Source organism: Curcuma longa, chromosome 4 (genome assembly GCF_044706935.1).
Source record: "Curcuma longa cultivar G26 ecotype Majalengka, Jawa Barat chromosome 4, ITB_CL_G26_1.1, whole genome shotgun sequence".
Classification (NCBI taxonomy): Eukaryota; Viridiplantae; Streptophyta; class Magnoliopsida; order Zingiberales; family Zingiberaceae; genus Curcuma; species Curcuma longa.
Window position 1 is genome coordinate 15,886,616 of NC_133864.1, and position 15,582 is coordinate 15,902,197.

The following is a 15,582-nucleotide window of genomic DNA, read 5'->3' on the forward strand; positions in this document are numbered from 1 at the left end:
AGAAAATAAACCACCAAACAAACAGTGTCTGATTAGATTGATTAGAAACTGCGAACTGTTGCTGAACATTGAGCCTAACCATGTCAAATATTCATAATGTGCCTAAGTTTTGTAAATGCTTCCAGCATGCCTATACAAAATTCCGAAAGGAATCCAAAACAAGCTGTTCGACGACTTGTCGTAGCCTCGTCTCCCTCATCGCTCCACCATCCATCCATCGCTGTGATGCCAATTAGCTTATGCTTTGCTAAAAAGTCTCGATGGAATTGATGATTTTAATTAAGCCGACAAATGTTACTGTTGGTGGCGGGACGCGCCCCGGTTACGGTTGCGTTGCGGCCTCCTATTGGCGCCCCCGCTGTGCAGGCTACGGGTCCGCCGGCACGTTCATCGGCGCCCTCAGCAGCGCATCCGGGGGTTGCTCCGACACCCGCCACACCTTCACTGACTTATCCAGACTGCCACTGTACGCGATCCAGCTCCCGGCCGCGCCTCCGCCTCCGCCTCCGACCTCCTCTTCCTCGTCGTCGGCCACGATCGCCAGGCACTTTACTGGACCGGTGTGGCCGCTGAGCACCGAGAGGCAGCAGTGCACCCCGCCGTCCCGCCGCCACACGTAGATGTTCTTGTCGGCGGAGCCGCTAAGGAGGAGGTTCCCGGCTGCCACGAGGCAGAGCACCGCCATCTTGTGGCCGCTGAGCACTCCGCCGTGCGCCAGCTGCGCCTCCCCCTCCCAGAAGTTGACGAGCCCGTCGGAGGAGCCGCAGTAGACCAGGGGCGCCGCGGGGCTGACGGCGAGGGCAGTCACGGCGCACTCCTGCTTCAGTAGCGTCCGCACTGGCGAGTGCTTGGTGGTCTTCGCCAGAAGCTCCCGTCGCCATACCTTGACGGTGCCGTCGGCGGAGCCGGTGAAGACGAGCCCGCCGAAGGCAGCGACCACGGAGTTGACGGCGTCGTCGTGAGCGATGACGGACTCGAGGCATCGGGAGTCGGCGATGCGCCAGACCTTGAAGGTCTTGTCCCAGGAGCCGGAGTAGAGCAGGCCCTGCTTCTCGTCGAGGCTGAGGCAGGAGATGGCGTCGGAGTGGCGGATCCAGAGGGCGCTGCGGTGGCGCCGGACTTCGATGTAATTAGAAGGCTTAAGCGAGCTCCGGAGGACGTCCTTGAGGCGTGGTAGATTCCCGATCCTTTTGTGAACGGTCGGATTCTTAGGGGACACCCGCCAAACCCGGATCTTGCCGTCCTGGTGTCCAGTAAAGATGCGGTCAGCGGCGACGACGATGGACTTGACGAGGCCACTGCTGGACTTGAACCCGGCGAAGTCCTTCTGGTTCTTCCACACGCGGATGTTCTTGCTGTCGGAGCCGGTGTAGAGGACGTCGCCCACTGCGGCGAGGGAGTAGATGTGTCCCTCCTCGCGGACGAGGGAGGTGATGAGGCCATTGCGGGGGGTGGCTCCGGCGACGTCGAGGGGATTGTCCAACGCCGACTGGTGCCAGGGGGACATGACGAAAGGAGAGCTCTCGCCGCTCATGGCCATGGGGTAGTCTCCAGAGGAGCTGGCCGTGGTGGACGAGCTGCTGTGGCGCAGGAATTCCTCGTCGTCAGCCGACGGCCGCATCAGGGGATCGGAATACTGCATGTTGCCGTTTCTGCTGCGGCTGCTGCCTCCGTCCTCCCTCATCGATCGCTGTTCTGACGATTGCAGATGACCGATTCGAGGTAAATCGAGGAGGAGGTTGTCGGACGAGAGGTGGTGGCGAAGCGTGACGCTCTGGCTCCCGGCGAATGCGCGCGGCCGCATCTCAGCGATATCTCCTCCTCCGTCGGCTTCGTTTATGTAACCAGTGGCTCACTTTGTCAACTGAACCGGTTCGAGCTTCGGCCGGGTCCAATATTTTTCCGGACCCATTTAAACCGCGTGGGAACCGATGGTTCGGATCCAACTCGGAAACCACTGTCGATGAAAGGAGACATCCCCCAACTCCTAATTAATCAGCATGTTTAAGACAAATGGCGTTTTCTTGATTTCCCACCTTGTACCAACTCACATGCTTCTTATATTTGTCTGGGGCATCTGAATTGGTCGTCGTATGTATTTCTGATTTATCCTGATGGTCGATGGAAAACTTTCGTGGGATCGAATCGGCCATCCCTAATGATTGAATCCACGAGACTAGGATTTATTATTATTTTTTTTATATTTGTCTTCCATCAGTTACATTATTTTTTATAATTAATACGTATATTTAATTTCTATAATAAATTCGATATTAATATTATGTTTCAGTCTGAAAACAATACAGATAAATTAAATAAACAAAAAGCTAATTGCGTAGTTGAACTAATCACTAAATCTGCGCAAATCGATCCACGAGCAGGAAGACGGCGGCCTCAGAGAAGCCCCCGCCGCACGTGCTTCGTCTCTGCGACGACGTCGACTTGTCGTCCTTCTCCCTCGCCGGCGACGAAGCTAGCAACCTCGATCCCCTCGTCACTGCACTGCTGCTGTTACAGAATTCTGGAAATAAATTAATTAATTGCGTGTGACGCCGTTCCTTCTTCCTCCATTAGCTGGCCATGGCTGAGAGGCCTGGGCTATATATAACTATGATGAGGGATTGGCAACTTGGCTGCCAGTGGTCGTGCAATTGGTTTGGGGCAATCAGTGGGGTCGGTGCCCCAGAATTAGGGGCGCATCCTTCGCGTCCAGTTTTGTAGGGCACACAGAAAAAAGAAGACAAAACAGAGGGGAGAATCAAGAAGAAGCAAGAGGCAGTGGGCGCGTGCATGCTTGGTGGGGAGATGAATTATAGAGGGAGAAGGGATAAGAGAGCAGTTTCCGGTTTCTTCCTCTTCCTCTCTGCGTGTGGAGTCCAGCAAAAATGCAACTAGTTATTTTTTGTTTGATAAAAAATTAGAAGAGCGTAAAAAAAAAAAGTTATTAATTTTTATTTATTATCAAAATGATAATATGTCTGGCCTCGCTATATTTTTATTTTTAAAATATTTTTATTTTCAATATTATATTACAACCGTTATAAATCATAAATGCTATAATTTATTTTCTGATTAATATTCATCATTATTATTTTCTAATAATTATTAAACTATAACTGTTATATAATTATAACAATATTTTTTTTATCAATATCAATTATAAATAATAATAATTACTAGATAATTTATTTTTATCATCATTAATCAATATTATGTCGAAAATTAGAATATTTTTAAAATAAAAAATAAATTGATCAGGTGGAATAGGATATTGCTTTCATAAGAAATGATAAAAATTGTACACTTTAATTAAAAAGAGCCCCTTTTAATTTTATCCATTAAAAAAAAGTATAATAAAAGGGAAACTTTATTTTAGCTTTTTGACTCCGCATCTTATCATGCAAAAGGCTTCATCGCAAATGGCATAAAAAATTTAAAATATATATATATATATATATATATATATATATATATATATATATATATATATATATATATATATATATATATTTATTTATTTAAAAATTAAAATGAGTTGTTCCCATGTATAATCAAAGCTGCTAACAAAACAAAGCTAAAACCGAGAAGCTCAAATCTGATTTTATTTTATATTTTAAAATCAGAATGAGTTAGTTAGATCCAATATTCTGAATTAAAAAACAAGGTCAAATTTTAATTCCTCAAACTCAAATAGCTATTATTTTCTCAACAATAATGATAAGATCAAAATTACAAAACCAATCTAATTTAAATAAGAATATTAGAAATATATATAACTAATTATCTCAATGAATTTAATCATATTAATGTGCGTCTCTGAATATATGTAATTATAATATAAATTGTATATAAATATTAATAATTACATAAATAGATGTTTGATTAGTACATGAATTAATCGTTCTCGTGCCAAAAAGATCAACGGCAAAGGAGGCCCAGTACAAGGACATGTACAGAGTTGGACAGCTTTCAATTCGTATACATACGAGAATAGATCTCCTCGCTCGCCCTCGAACAGAGATGTGATAAATTCGGAACGAATTGAAATAAAATATTATTAAAAAATAAGTTGATTCGAATTTGTATTTAATTTGAAATTTAATATTTGAATCTGTATAACTCGAAAACCCAAATAACACAGAATTTTTTTTATTATTTTTTCTGATAATTATTTATTTTTATTTTAATATTTTATTATTATAATATTAATATTATATAAAATATCTTAATTTTTAATATAAAATTTTATTTAACTTTAAAAAAATCTCTTAAACTTTAAATTGAGTCCACTCAATATGATCCGAACTCGATCCATTTAATCCAATCCAAAACTCTCAACCTACCCGATTCGAATCAGAAAACTCTCAATCATAATTTGATTTTTGTTTGATTGGGTCAGTTTGAATCCAATTTTTAGCACTCCTACCTACCCTCGAACAGAGATGGATTTTTATGAATATTTTCTTGATTTAACTTAGTGAATGATAGAAAATTTTTGTAGAACTAAACCGATTTAATCAATTCTCAAAATTAAATATCTAATACTAATTAAAAATAAATTAAAAAAATGATCTCCTCTCGTCCTATGATATAAAAATGAAATATTTTTATAATTAATCAGATATTGAATCGATTCTTAAATACAACATATTTAGATTGATTTCCTTCGGCACAAAGATAATTCTAGAATGTTACTGTTAAATGATGTTATTCGTGCTTTTGATTTATTCTAAACGATAAAAAAACCATGGGACTAAATCTTCAGAATTAATTAAGTCGATTTTTTTTTTAAAAAAAATGATGTCCTCTCAAGTCTCATGGCCTGAAGCGGCGGAGGAGAATGGAGACGGCGGCGTGCTCCGAGATAGCTCCTCCGGTTCTGCGGGCTGCAGGGAAACCGCATCCACCTCCGCCATCGCAGTCCTTCTCCCGCACCGCCGCCAGCTCCGCCGCCAACAACCTCGACGTATCGAAATAAAAACCATATATACTTCTGTAGGACAGTACTGTCAAATACGATGAAGGGCAGGAAAATACTTCGACATCAATAATTGATAGGAAGTTGGAGCTTATCCATTCCGAAGGCAGGGAGGGGACATCTGTGGATGGGTATGATACACTGAAAAGACACACTGTTTGTGGATGAGACGTCCACATATCAGTAATTGCAAGTAGTACAAGTATGAATAAGATTTCAAGTTTTATTATTATTATTATTTTGCTAACTGGAGCTCATTATCATTCATCCAATCGATTGCTAAATGTCAACCAACCAAATCTTAGGGACCACCCGAAGGCCTTCGTTGTTGACCTCTTTTTTCATGAAAAAGCATGTCGAGTTCAACACTACCTTCCAAACTTTATGATAATGCTGGAAGAAAAATGGAGCTCATGCAAAAGTTTTCCACACAAGGCCTTTCGAGGCTTTCTTCCAGCTTTCTGCACAAGTAATTAAACAAGCACACAGCAATATCAATAATTTTTTGTAGGTTTGGTGAACACTGATATATATGTATCAGGCAAGAATTTTAGATAGATATTTCCGATTAATTTGTCGTTAGAACAAACACTGATACGTCAGCATGTCGTTAGATTTTCGACAAGAGTTGAGGAATTGTCGTCATCAGTCGGATACGCATCGAGAACGGCTCATTGAATTACTGCTCAGTACAGGGAAGAAGAACAAGTCAACAGTAAGAAGGAGATGGGCTGGGAACGAACTGGGAGAGTGATGTCACATGGGCCTACCACGGGCCCAAGGCAGCCCACGCTCAGCGCAGCCATGCTCAAATGGAATATATCTTGAAAATCAAGGCACGACGACGATAACTAAATCTTATTTGAATTATTAAAATTATTTTAAAAAATGTTTTATTATTGTAATAGAATGTTTGATTTTAAAAGAATATGCATATGAACACATGCCCAACAGATTCAAACAGGGATACGGGACGGAGCAAGGAGAGCTGTGGGCCTCCATGCAAATAGAATATCCGTTTCAATATTAAAGAATAGTGAAGATAGACGATCGATATATTACTATAAGCATTTTAAAAAATACTCATGATCGGTATTAGGAGTGTAAAGTAGTTGAATTAAATTGAATAATATAAAAATATTATATTTGAATTATATATATATTCAAAAATATCAATAATTTTGATCCGAATTTGATTAGAAATATGATTCAAGTTCGATTCAAATTATTCGAACTTTAATTCAAACAAAAGTAAATTTTAATTTAAAATGATTTAAATTATTTGAGTTCGCTTTGAATTATTGCTTTAAATAATCGAACACAATATTATAGATTCAAATTCGACTGAAAAAATTATTGAATATGTTTGAGTTCAGATCGAATTCGATAATTTCTAATACAAATTAAATATTATTCAAATTAGTTCAAAAAAAAACTTGATTTTTCGTTTGCATCCTTAGTCGGCATCAAGCGAAACCTGTATGTCCGGCGGTAGCAGCAAAATTTTTTAAATTAACAAATCGTAATAAATTTATTAAACAGTGTAGTTAAATAACTGGGATGACACGGCATCTAGTCAGCAATTTGACTATACCAAATACCACGTGGCAACGCATTAAATCTTATTATTAATAAATAATAATAATAATTGCCGACTGTTCGTTGACCATCGCCCTTCTCCCTGTCCTCGACGCCGCCGGCGACGACGTTGATGCAGAGGTTTGCAGCACCACCTCTTTGCTTGGGTGCTGCTTGTCTCCTTTAAATCTCTCCTCTTTCATCCATCAAGATCTTACTCTCTGCCTCTGCTCTGCTACCGATCTATCGTTCTACCATGGGGATCCATCCGTTGGCGAGTTTACAGTAGGGGAAAAAGATATACTCAGGGCACAATTGGTATCGCAGAATCAACTCATCAGGCACATCTCCGGCGGCTTTTTAGTTTGTAGTCTCCCATGAACGGATCTTATCCGAGCATGGTTTGATGATCTTCTGTGCGAGAGAGGAAGGGCGTAGTGCTCTAGTGTCTCAGCAGTCCGTTTGGCTCCGCGACAGGCTCCGCCAGAATCCGGCGCTACGAAACTTGCTCAGCATTTCCTTCTCCAGCTCTGCCATATCCTGGCTCTGGGAGATCACCGGCCAAGTCGTCCCCTCGCTGGAAAGGCCTCTATCATGCAGTCTTAGAAAGTCGTCGTCTTCGCGAAAGGCGACGTCTTTGGGCTTCCAACCCCTGAGTTTGGCCCTGCGCTGCTTCCTCCGCCGCAGTAGCTCCGCCGGAAGCTTCAGCGCGACGACGAAGAGGTTCAGCAGGCCGCAGGGGCAGCAGCAGAAGAGCGCGATGCACCCCGCCGTCATAGCGCCTGCGGCTTCCTCGAGTGCGGCGCGCCGCGTCGCTGGATCCTTGGCGACACCAGGGCGCCGGCGGCGATCGTCGGAAGGTAAGCCTCGTTTCGCTGGCGATGCAAAAGGGGAAGGGGCCCTCCCTCTCCGGCGAACCCGCTTCCGCACCATCGCGCCTTTCTAGCAAGTCAATTCGCGATGGAAGACGTGCGATCGCCAAGAAGGATCAGTAAAAGATCAAAACTTTATGGAGCTTGATTCCAATCCGACAGCGATCTCTCGACGAAGGCGCGAGGAAAGGAACGATCAAGGGAAGACGAAGTAGCAGAGGGCGAAATGCGTCATTTAATAACTGCAATGAATTCAAGTAGTGACGGAGACGCCTGCGAGACACAGCGCGGATTACGTAGTCGAGACAATTGCTCATCGACCTGGAACGTTCTTCGGCAGAGTCGGATGTATTTGACTCTTCAAACCAATTTAAATAATTTTACTTCAGGAGGCGAGCTGCGTGACGTCGCCGGAATTGGGTGCATGCATTCACATCGAGAGAAACAAGGAAGAGGACAAAATATGCATTTAAAGTAATGATCAAGCAAGAAGCAAGGCCGATAACAATTCTGTTAATCTCTAGTGAATCCGACCGAAGCTCTCTACGACGCCGGTCTTGGTTTTGTGGTCAAGCCAAAACCAAACGGGAACAGAGGATCGTAGTTCTTGTCGCCTACGTTCAAGGGCAGTTGGTCCACGGTCCTGAACCAAGTCCGAGGAAGTTTTCCGGTGAAGCCAAAGTCGCCGAAGAGAACGTCGGCGACGCCTTGGCCTTCTGATCCCGGCAGCCAGGCAGCCACGAGTGCGTCCATCACCGGAACGTAGGGTTGGATGACGACAGGCCTGCCGGAGACGATGACCACCACGCACTTCGCCACGCTGCACACGTTCTGGATTGTGCTCGGCCCCGGCTCCGCAATGGTGAGGTTGAGGCTGTCGCCGGCGGTCTCAGCGTAGGGCGGCTCCCCGACGACTACAATGGCGTAGGAGAAGTTGTTGCTCTGCACGAATCCAACGTCGGGGTCCTTGGAGAAGACGATGTTGGTTGCTGGGTCCACTGTGGATCTAATGGCTTCCAGGATTGTGGTGCCTGCAAAGAATGGAATGACTCGATTTCCCTATTTCTGTTCCAATCTGCAATGATACAGGAGCGCATGGGCGTTTAGACTTACCACCAGTGATTCTTCCGCTGCCTCCTTGCCACTCGATCGTCCAGCCACCACACTGGTAACCCAGGTTATCAGCATGACTTCCAGCAACAAGGATTTTGTCAGCTTTCTTTGGCAGGGGGAGTAATTGTTCCCTTACAGATTTTCCATTCTTCAAGAGCACGAGTGATTTCCTAACAGCCTCCCTCGCCAGCTCCCTGTGCTCCTGTATCATTCAGTGTTATTAGGAGAATATATATACCTTTCTACCTCCATAATTAGAAGCAGATAAGAAATCTTACCTTGTTGCCGACCTGATCGACAAAGCTTAAATCAGGCAGAGGGTTTTCAAAAAGACCCATGACAAATTTTACCCTCAAGATCCTCTTCACAGCATCATTAATCCGGCTAATGGGGATGATCTTGTCATTAACTAGAGTTGTTAGGGTGCTTGTGAACCCAGTATAATCGTTAGGTACCATGACCTGGGAAGTTGGAATCAATAAAAATGTATTACAGGTATTCAAAGAGGTTACAAGTTCAGTATCAAAGATTAGAAGAGTCAAAAATCATCTTCTTACCATGTCGATACCGGCCATGATCGACATTTGAACAGAATAGGTGTAATTTGCATTTGGAGGACTGGTGATTCGATCAATGCCTTGCCAGTCTGAGATTACGAATCCCTGATGATAATTTCAGCATTGTAAGTAAACAGAAGAAAAACAAAACTCCTTTTAGCAATTGTTGCTGTTCTTATTATATATACCTGAAAACCTAATTTTCTCTTGAGGAAGTTTGTTACGAGGTGCCTGTTGGCGTGCATTTTAACTCCGTTCCAACTTGAATAAGAAACCATGACCGTGGACACGCCCTTCGCGATTGCATCATAATAAGCAGGCATATGGATTCCGAGAAGTCCAGCAAGATCAATGATAGTATTATTCTCATTAATGCCTTTTTGCGTCCCACCATCACCAACGAAGTGCTTGGCACAAGCTGCTACATTGCTCCTGATACAAGTAGTACACAAAGCTCGTATTAGAAGACTTGGAGTTATATGAGTCCGTAAAATTCTACACAGTCGAAAATACATTGGTTAAACTTTGAATCCTTACTTTCCAGAAACGTAAGGATAGTCTTTGGTGTAGTTTGCTGGGAGGTCACCCTGTAAACCAGGGATGATTTCTGTCATTGTTTGCACAACACGGTGGTCCTCGCTATAGCTCTCATAGCACCTTCCCCATCTTGGATCTCTACAGACCTGAATTAGGAATGCCCAAGAAAAAATAAGAACAGCAGATTGTTGCACTTGTAATCCAACTATGATAACAGCCGTAAAGGCCAGTTTTGCTGTTGAATTATTCACAAAAAACTCTTATGGCCTCCAGAGATGAAAGTAAATAGTCATATGCTACTGGCTTGCTTACCGCAATGCAAGGTGCAAAGACGTAGGGAATGCCTGTTGCTCTGACTTCAAGAGCAGTTGCCGCTCCAATTCTTTTTACAAGATCAGGATCCCTGTAACAAAGGGTAAGTTGATGTCAAGCTCAGAGAAACAAAGATTCGAATTGCTTGTTTGTTTTGCCATTTTGGCACCTTTTGCAGAAATATATTGCACAAATCATTTCAAGTGTATACTTGCCTTGTAGCTCCGAGACCAACATTGTGAGGAAATATAGTTGCATTATAAACGTTGTTGTGGCCATGAACAGCATCAATCCCATAAATCATGGGAATTCCCAAGCGTGTTGATAGGCAAGCGCCCTGAAATTGATTTATCATGTTCACCCAGTCCCTAGCAGACGCTTGAGGAGCAGGAACACTACCCCCACCACTAAGAATGCTACCTATAAGATGTGTGCAATTCATTTAGGGTCGTTTTTATTCAGTTAAGCCAAAAAAATGTTAATACTCACCTATAAAGTAGTCCTTCAAGACTTGTTCTGTTGCGGTATTTCGCTCGATTTGTGTCATTTGACCAATCTTTTCTGCAAGGGTCATGCGGTTTAGTAGATCCTTAACTCGGACTTCCACAGGCTGGTTGGGGTCTCTGTATTTCGTATACGCTGCTTGGGTAGTTGATAACCAGCACAACAGGAACAAGATTGGAAGCATTGCTGCTCGTCGAGTTGCCATCACCAGACTAATCAATGGACCTTCTTCTCAGAACCTGCCAACAAAACCACACCACCAGTGGATTTTAGTTATATCGATAGCCTGGACATCAATTTATTACAATATGAAAGCTTCAAAAGAAAGGTCGACAAGAATGATAACCAGGAAAAAAGATATGCACTACTTCGCAATGGTCGGGATAGGCAGATAACCAAACCAGGAAAAGAATAGATAAAATAAGCAACCAAGAATGATAAATTATTCAGAAAGATTTCATCTTTTTACAAAATTCTCGATTGGTTGAGAAAGCACACATTCCAAATTCTTTCCTTGCAAAAGGGATATCATTATTTGTCCGCAAGCCAATACTGTTGCCTTAAGTTGAAGGGAGAAATTCTCAATGAACTATCACAAAACGCACAATTTCTGATACAAAGTTGTCCAAAGGTTTAAGAAAGCATAAAAAAATCTAGTCTTTCGTTTTGCAAAAGAATCTACTTCGACAAACCCTAACGCAGAGTGGCATGGAACGCAAGGCCAAGAAAGGTAGAAAAACTCACGGCGGAGCAGAGGAATGCGGAGGCTTGTGCTGGAAGCGTCTTCTCTCCTCCGGCAGCGGAAGCGAACGGCGTATAAATAGGAGCGAGAAGGGCGAGATTATAACGTTAAACTGGGACGATCTGTTTGAACAAGCGGAGGCATCGAGATTCGGAGGAGGAAGTCGTGATGGTCGTGGGCTGGCGGGACGTGGGCCTCGAGGGAGGTTTGAATCGTCGGCTGTAGATCCGACGGCTGTAGATCGTTTGGCACCTGGAGTCGGCTGTAGATCCGACGGCCGTCGTCGTGCGGTGGATAAAGAAAGTGGGGAGACAGGCGACGCAGCGACGTCAGGAAATATAGCCGTTACGAGGGAAGTAGCTGGCGTGCGGCACTTTATGCACGATGCCCACGCCGAACGCGCTTGCGCCGTCATCGTCGCCATGTGCCTTGCGGCTAATTAGCACGGAACAGTTTCGTGTCTTCTTCAACTTTTGCAGACGTCAGACAGATCTCCAGATCTTCAATGCTGGATCTCTGTGTGCGTAGCAAGATTGTGGAGAACTCCTGTTTAAAGGAGTTACTAGAGTTCTAAATAATTCTTTTAAAAAAATTTTTAATATATCATATCAATATTACGTCAAAAATATAAAAATTTATTATTCCTTAATTAAAAATTTTTTCAACGAACCTGAAATCTCATCATTAATTAATTAATTACTGAACTATTGCCTTTAAAATAACAATCTCAAATCTTGTTCATCTTTTTTATTTAACAAACTTCTTCAAAAATCTTATATTGAAAATGCAATCAATGTCACGTCTAAAATATAAAAACATAGTATTTTTTTTCACAGTAAAAAAAATCTCTCTACAAACTTCAAAATTACTATTGCTCTTTAAATTAAAAATCTCATACCTCACATCCATACTGATTCAAAAATTTTTGTTCAATTTTTTGATTTCATAATTCTCTTTAAAAACCTTGCATTAGAGATGCAGCAGTGAAATTTCAAAATTATGTTTTCTCTTTAAATAAAAAATAATAAATAAATATGATTTGATAATTTAGGACCCATCAAAAAAATTTATTGAGAGGTTTTCTTTTATAGTGGAGAGTAGTAAGTTTTTAAGGCATCTCTAATGATTAGAGTCCTAAATGAGTTTTGTTATAGTTCTCAATATACCCTATCAAATACAAATTTCACAGGGTTAATTTCAAAGAAAAAAATAATTTTGAAATTTACTACTTACTATTAAATTAAAAACCTCAAACCTCATCTCCACGATGATTAAAATTTTTAATTTGACAAAACAATTTTATATTGGAGATACTCAAATCTCATCTCCATGATGTATAGTTGAGTTGGTTACGACCGTGTCCCACATATGATCGTGGGATCGATCGTGTGGGACCGTTCATTGATACGGTATTGACGTAGCATATCGGGGACCAGGAAAAAACGCATTTAGAGCTGACGATTGGAGATGCCCTAACTTGATCAAGTCATCCACGCCAGCTTGAAGAGTGTCTGTATATTTGACAGACTAGCCACAACCTTTATGGACAGTAAAAAGCTTTCAGCGATCGATATATCGTTAGTCACTACTTGTTAGTGTACACTGGACATAATACAAAATTTTCAAAAACGATGTTGCATTGAACATTTTTTGAACAAAATCCAGAAGAAATGCTTTGAAAATGATTAAGATCTAAAATTTTATAGTATATTCAGCGGGCAGTTCATTAATTTTCCTACTTCTGCGACTGAACATTGTAAGGTTAGGCAATCAGAAACTGTTCGATAAGAAATTCATTTCATCTTTCCAGCTTTATGTTGTTTTTCTTCTTCTTCTTCTTCTTCTTCTTTTCCATCGTTGACGTTAACCAAATAGCAAACGATTTGGGGATATCCAGATTGTCATCTTCTCATCACTACGCGATTTGGATTGCACTGTGGAAATCCATATCGTTCAGATTTATCTTTTCTTCCCTTTGCAATTCATCATCAAGGTCCAAGGAGGACAAAAGCAGATTTCACCCGGCGTTGGCTCTTCGCGGAGATTGCAGGGTCGAGCTTCGTCCCCTCGGCCAGTGCAACTGCAAGCTCGAGCTTTTGTTGTTCAATCAGTTCGTTGTTCCAGTTTTTGGACGATCACTGAGCTTTTTATGGCATGCCATGGATTAATAAGTTAGTTGCTCGACAGCTTCTCCGGCGAGACCGTTGACGCCGCCATCAGGTGTTGGAACAAGGGCTGCAGGCTCGGAGTCGTCGGATGGGCCGTGCTCAGCATGGGCCACCTTCATGTCCTTGCCGAGCCCAATTCGAGTTATGTAGGTCATCGTCCGCATAAAGCTGTTGGCTTGTTGCTCGCGGCGAGGAATCAACGATTCATTGGAGACATTTCGCCGGCGAAGATGGCGGCGAGCATCCTTGAACCACTGGAGATCTGCTTCTCCGATCTTCAACTCATGTCTTCGCATCCTCCTCGACTCTCTCCGGCGGAGCTATCGCGGATCGAATCCCTCACTGCTGCAGTCATGCAAGCCCTAGGGCCCTCTGGGCCCGGCCTTCTCGTCATCAACGGCGTGCCCAGAGCTCCTGGTCTCCGCAGAGACCTTCTTCCCCTCGCCCGAAAGATCGCCCTCCTCGGCCGCAAGGACCGCGCTCGTGTCCTCCAGGTACATCGCTTTATCAGCAGCCCATTGCTTTGTTCTCCATGGCTGGTCGTTTTAGAGCCCTTGAATTCTTAAACAAAATTTCGGCCAAGAATTTATCGGCCATGTTTGAGATGCTAATACTTCTCTCCAACAATGCTCTGGGCATGCTTCAAGGTTGCTCATGATGCTCCAGTGATGCTAATCTCTTGTGACCATTGTTACTAAATATGTACAGGAGCATGGCTTGGGCAGTGATGTTCCCTTAAAGAATCCTGATAGGAATGTCTCATCCTTCGCCTTGCAGTTGAGGTTTTCACAAAATCTAACTTCTCAATTATCATCAACTACTCTGAAAAGTGCTGGATATCCTGTTGATGATCGTTTTGATAAGATTGATTATATGGAGTTTAAGAACCTTGGAACCGCTTTCAAAGAACTTGGTCTTTGCATGATGGAACTTGGTATTCAACTGGCAGAAGTTTGTGATAGAGCCATTGGTTACAAAGAGTTGAAACAAAGCATCATTGATGGCAGTGCAAAAGGGCGCCTCATTCATTATCATTCTGCCATAGATAACATCATTCTCAAAGAAACAAACAGAAGGAAAAAAGAGTTTAAAAGCAAAGCTCAACAAGCTGAGAATGGTCTTTTTCCTTCAAACAGATGTACGATGAAAAGACATCCTAAAGAAAGGATTAGCAAGTCTATATCGAATCTGTGGCAGCAATGGCACTATGATTATGGAATTTTCACGGTTCTAACATCACCATTGTTTATGGTTTCCTGTCAGGCAGAAGATTGCAATCATATTTCATGCTGTCAGCAGTCTTCTTCACCAGATGCACATGCATATCTCCAGTTGTTTGATATAAAGAAGAATATAATCTATTTTGTGAAATCCCCACCTGAGAGTTTCATCATTCAGGTAGGGGAAGCAGCTGATATATTAACTAGAGGTAAGCTTTGTTCCACACTTCACTCTGTCAGTAGGCCTACTGACATTGAGAACTTGAGCAGGGAGACTTTTGTTGTGTTCCTGCAGCCAACTTGGGACAAAGTTTTGCCTTATTCTGAATATCCTTGCCTAGACGAAACCGGCAATCAGGTAGAGAGACTTGCAAGAAATGTCAGCTCTGTAACTAAGGAAGAAAATGCTCCTACAAGGCCTACCATCAGTGATTCCGAGGATGTACCAGAATTGATGCGAGAGATACTAGAGAAGATACCACCTCTATCTATTAGATATAAGAAAGAAATGACCTTTGCAGAGTTTTCCCGTGAGACTACAAAGCAATACTATAGCAGCAGCGGCACCCAGTCAACAAGAGAGTAACATTTTGTGCAGCCCTTGTTTACTTGCTGGTTTACTTTTAGCTCAAAGCTTTTTATCTTATTGTTCAGCAATAACATTTTTGATATTAGGTTAGAAATCCTGAAAGATTCAGCAATATCTGACCTATTTCTCTATTAAAAATCATGAACATTTCTCCCTCTGCAATCCACACTACGATTTCAAATATATGACCTATTTCTCTTTATTCAGTTCTAAGTCTTTGCGCATGCTAATTTTCAGTATCCTTTAACACATTTTATCTATTTATGTTTGTTTTAGGCACCATCAACTACTCATGTGCCAATACTTCTGCAAGTCAAATGGCATCTACCATGCCGAGTCTAACAAATATCTCTTTGTATAATCGCAAGTATTATACAAATGTCCCACAATGATATCATATCGCATAACCTTG

At 42.3% G+C, this 15,582-nt stretch overlaps 4 protein-coding genes across 4 annotated transcripts; 1 reads left to right on the forward strand and 3 right to left on the reverse strand.

Annotated features, from left to right (window-relative positions):
• Positions 1-6: 6 nt before the first annotated feature.
• Positions 7-1,834, reverse strand: LOC141826122 (protein JINGUBANG-like). Its single transcript, XM_074713372.1, has one exon. The coding sequence runs from the start codon at positions 1,802-1,804 to the stop codon at positions 368-370; it is 1,437 nt and encodes a 478-aa protein (XP_074569473.1). The 5' UTR covers positions 1,805-1,834; the 3' UTR covers positions 7-367.
• Positions 1,835-6,493: 4,659 nt separating this feature from the next.
• Positions 6,494-7,627, reverse strand: LOC141828331 (uncharacterized). The gene has a single exon (XM_074715748.1). It carries the CDS (start codon positions 7,487-7,489, stop codon positions 7,007-7,009), a length of 483 nt encoding a protein of 160 aa, XP_074571849.1. The 5' UTR covers positions 7,490-7,627; the 3' UTR covers positions 6,494-7,006.
• Positions 7,628-7,827: 200 nt separating this feature from the next.
• Positions 7,828-11,249, reverse strand: LOC141826262 (uncharacterized). The gene is made up of 10 exons (XM_074713504.1): positions 11,196-11,249; positions 10,437-10,690; positions 10,163-10,367; positions 9,948-10,038; positions 9,636-9,781; positions 9,287-9,530; positions 9,099-9,203; positions 8,820-9,002; positions 8,542-8,743; positions 7,828-8,459 (listed from the first exon to the last, which is right to left on the reverse strand). Exons 2-10 carry the CDS (start codon positions 10,654-10,656, stop codon positions 7,972-7,974), a joined length of 1,884 nt encoding a protein of 627 aa, XP_074569605.1. The 5' UTR covers positions 10,657-10,690; positions 11,196-11,249; the 3' UTR covers positions 7,828-7,971.
• A 2,315-nt stretch (positions 11,250-13,564) lies between these two features.
• LOC141828430 (uncharacterized) lies at positions 13,565-15,202 on the forward strand. The gene is made up of 2 exons (XM_074715858.1): positions 13,565-13,855; positions 14,070-15,202. The coding sequence occupies exons 1-2, from the start codon at positions 13,592-13,594 to the stop codon at positions 15,165-15,167; spliced, it is 1,362 nt and encodes a 453-aa protein (XP_074571959.1). The 5' UTR covers positions 13,565-13,591; the 3' UTR covers positions 15,168-15,202.
• The last annotated feature ends 380 nt before the right edge of the window (positions 15,203-15,582 follow it).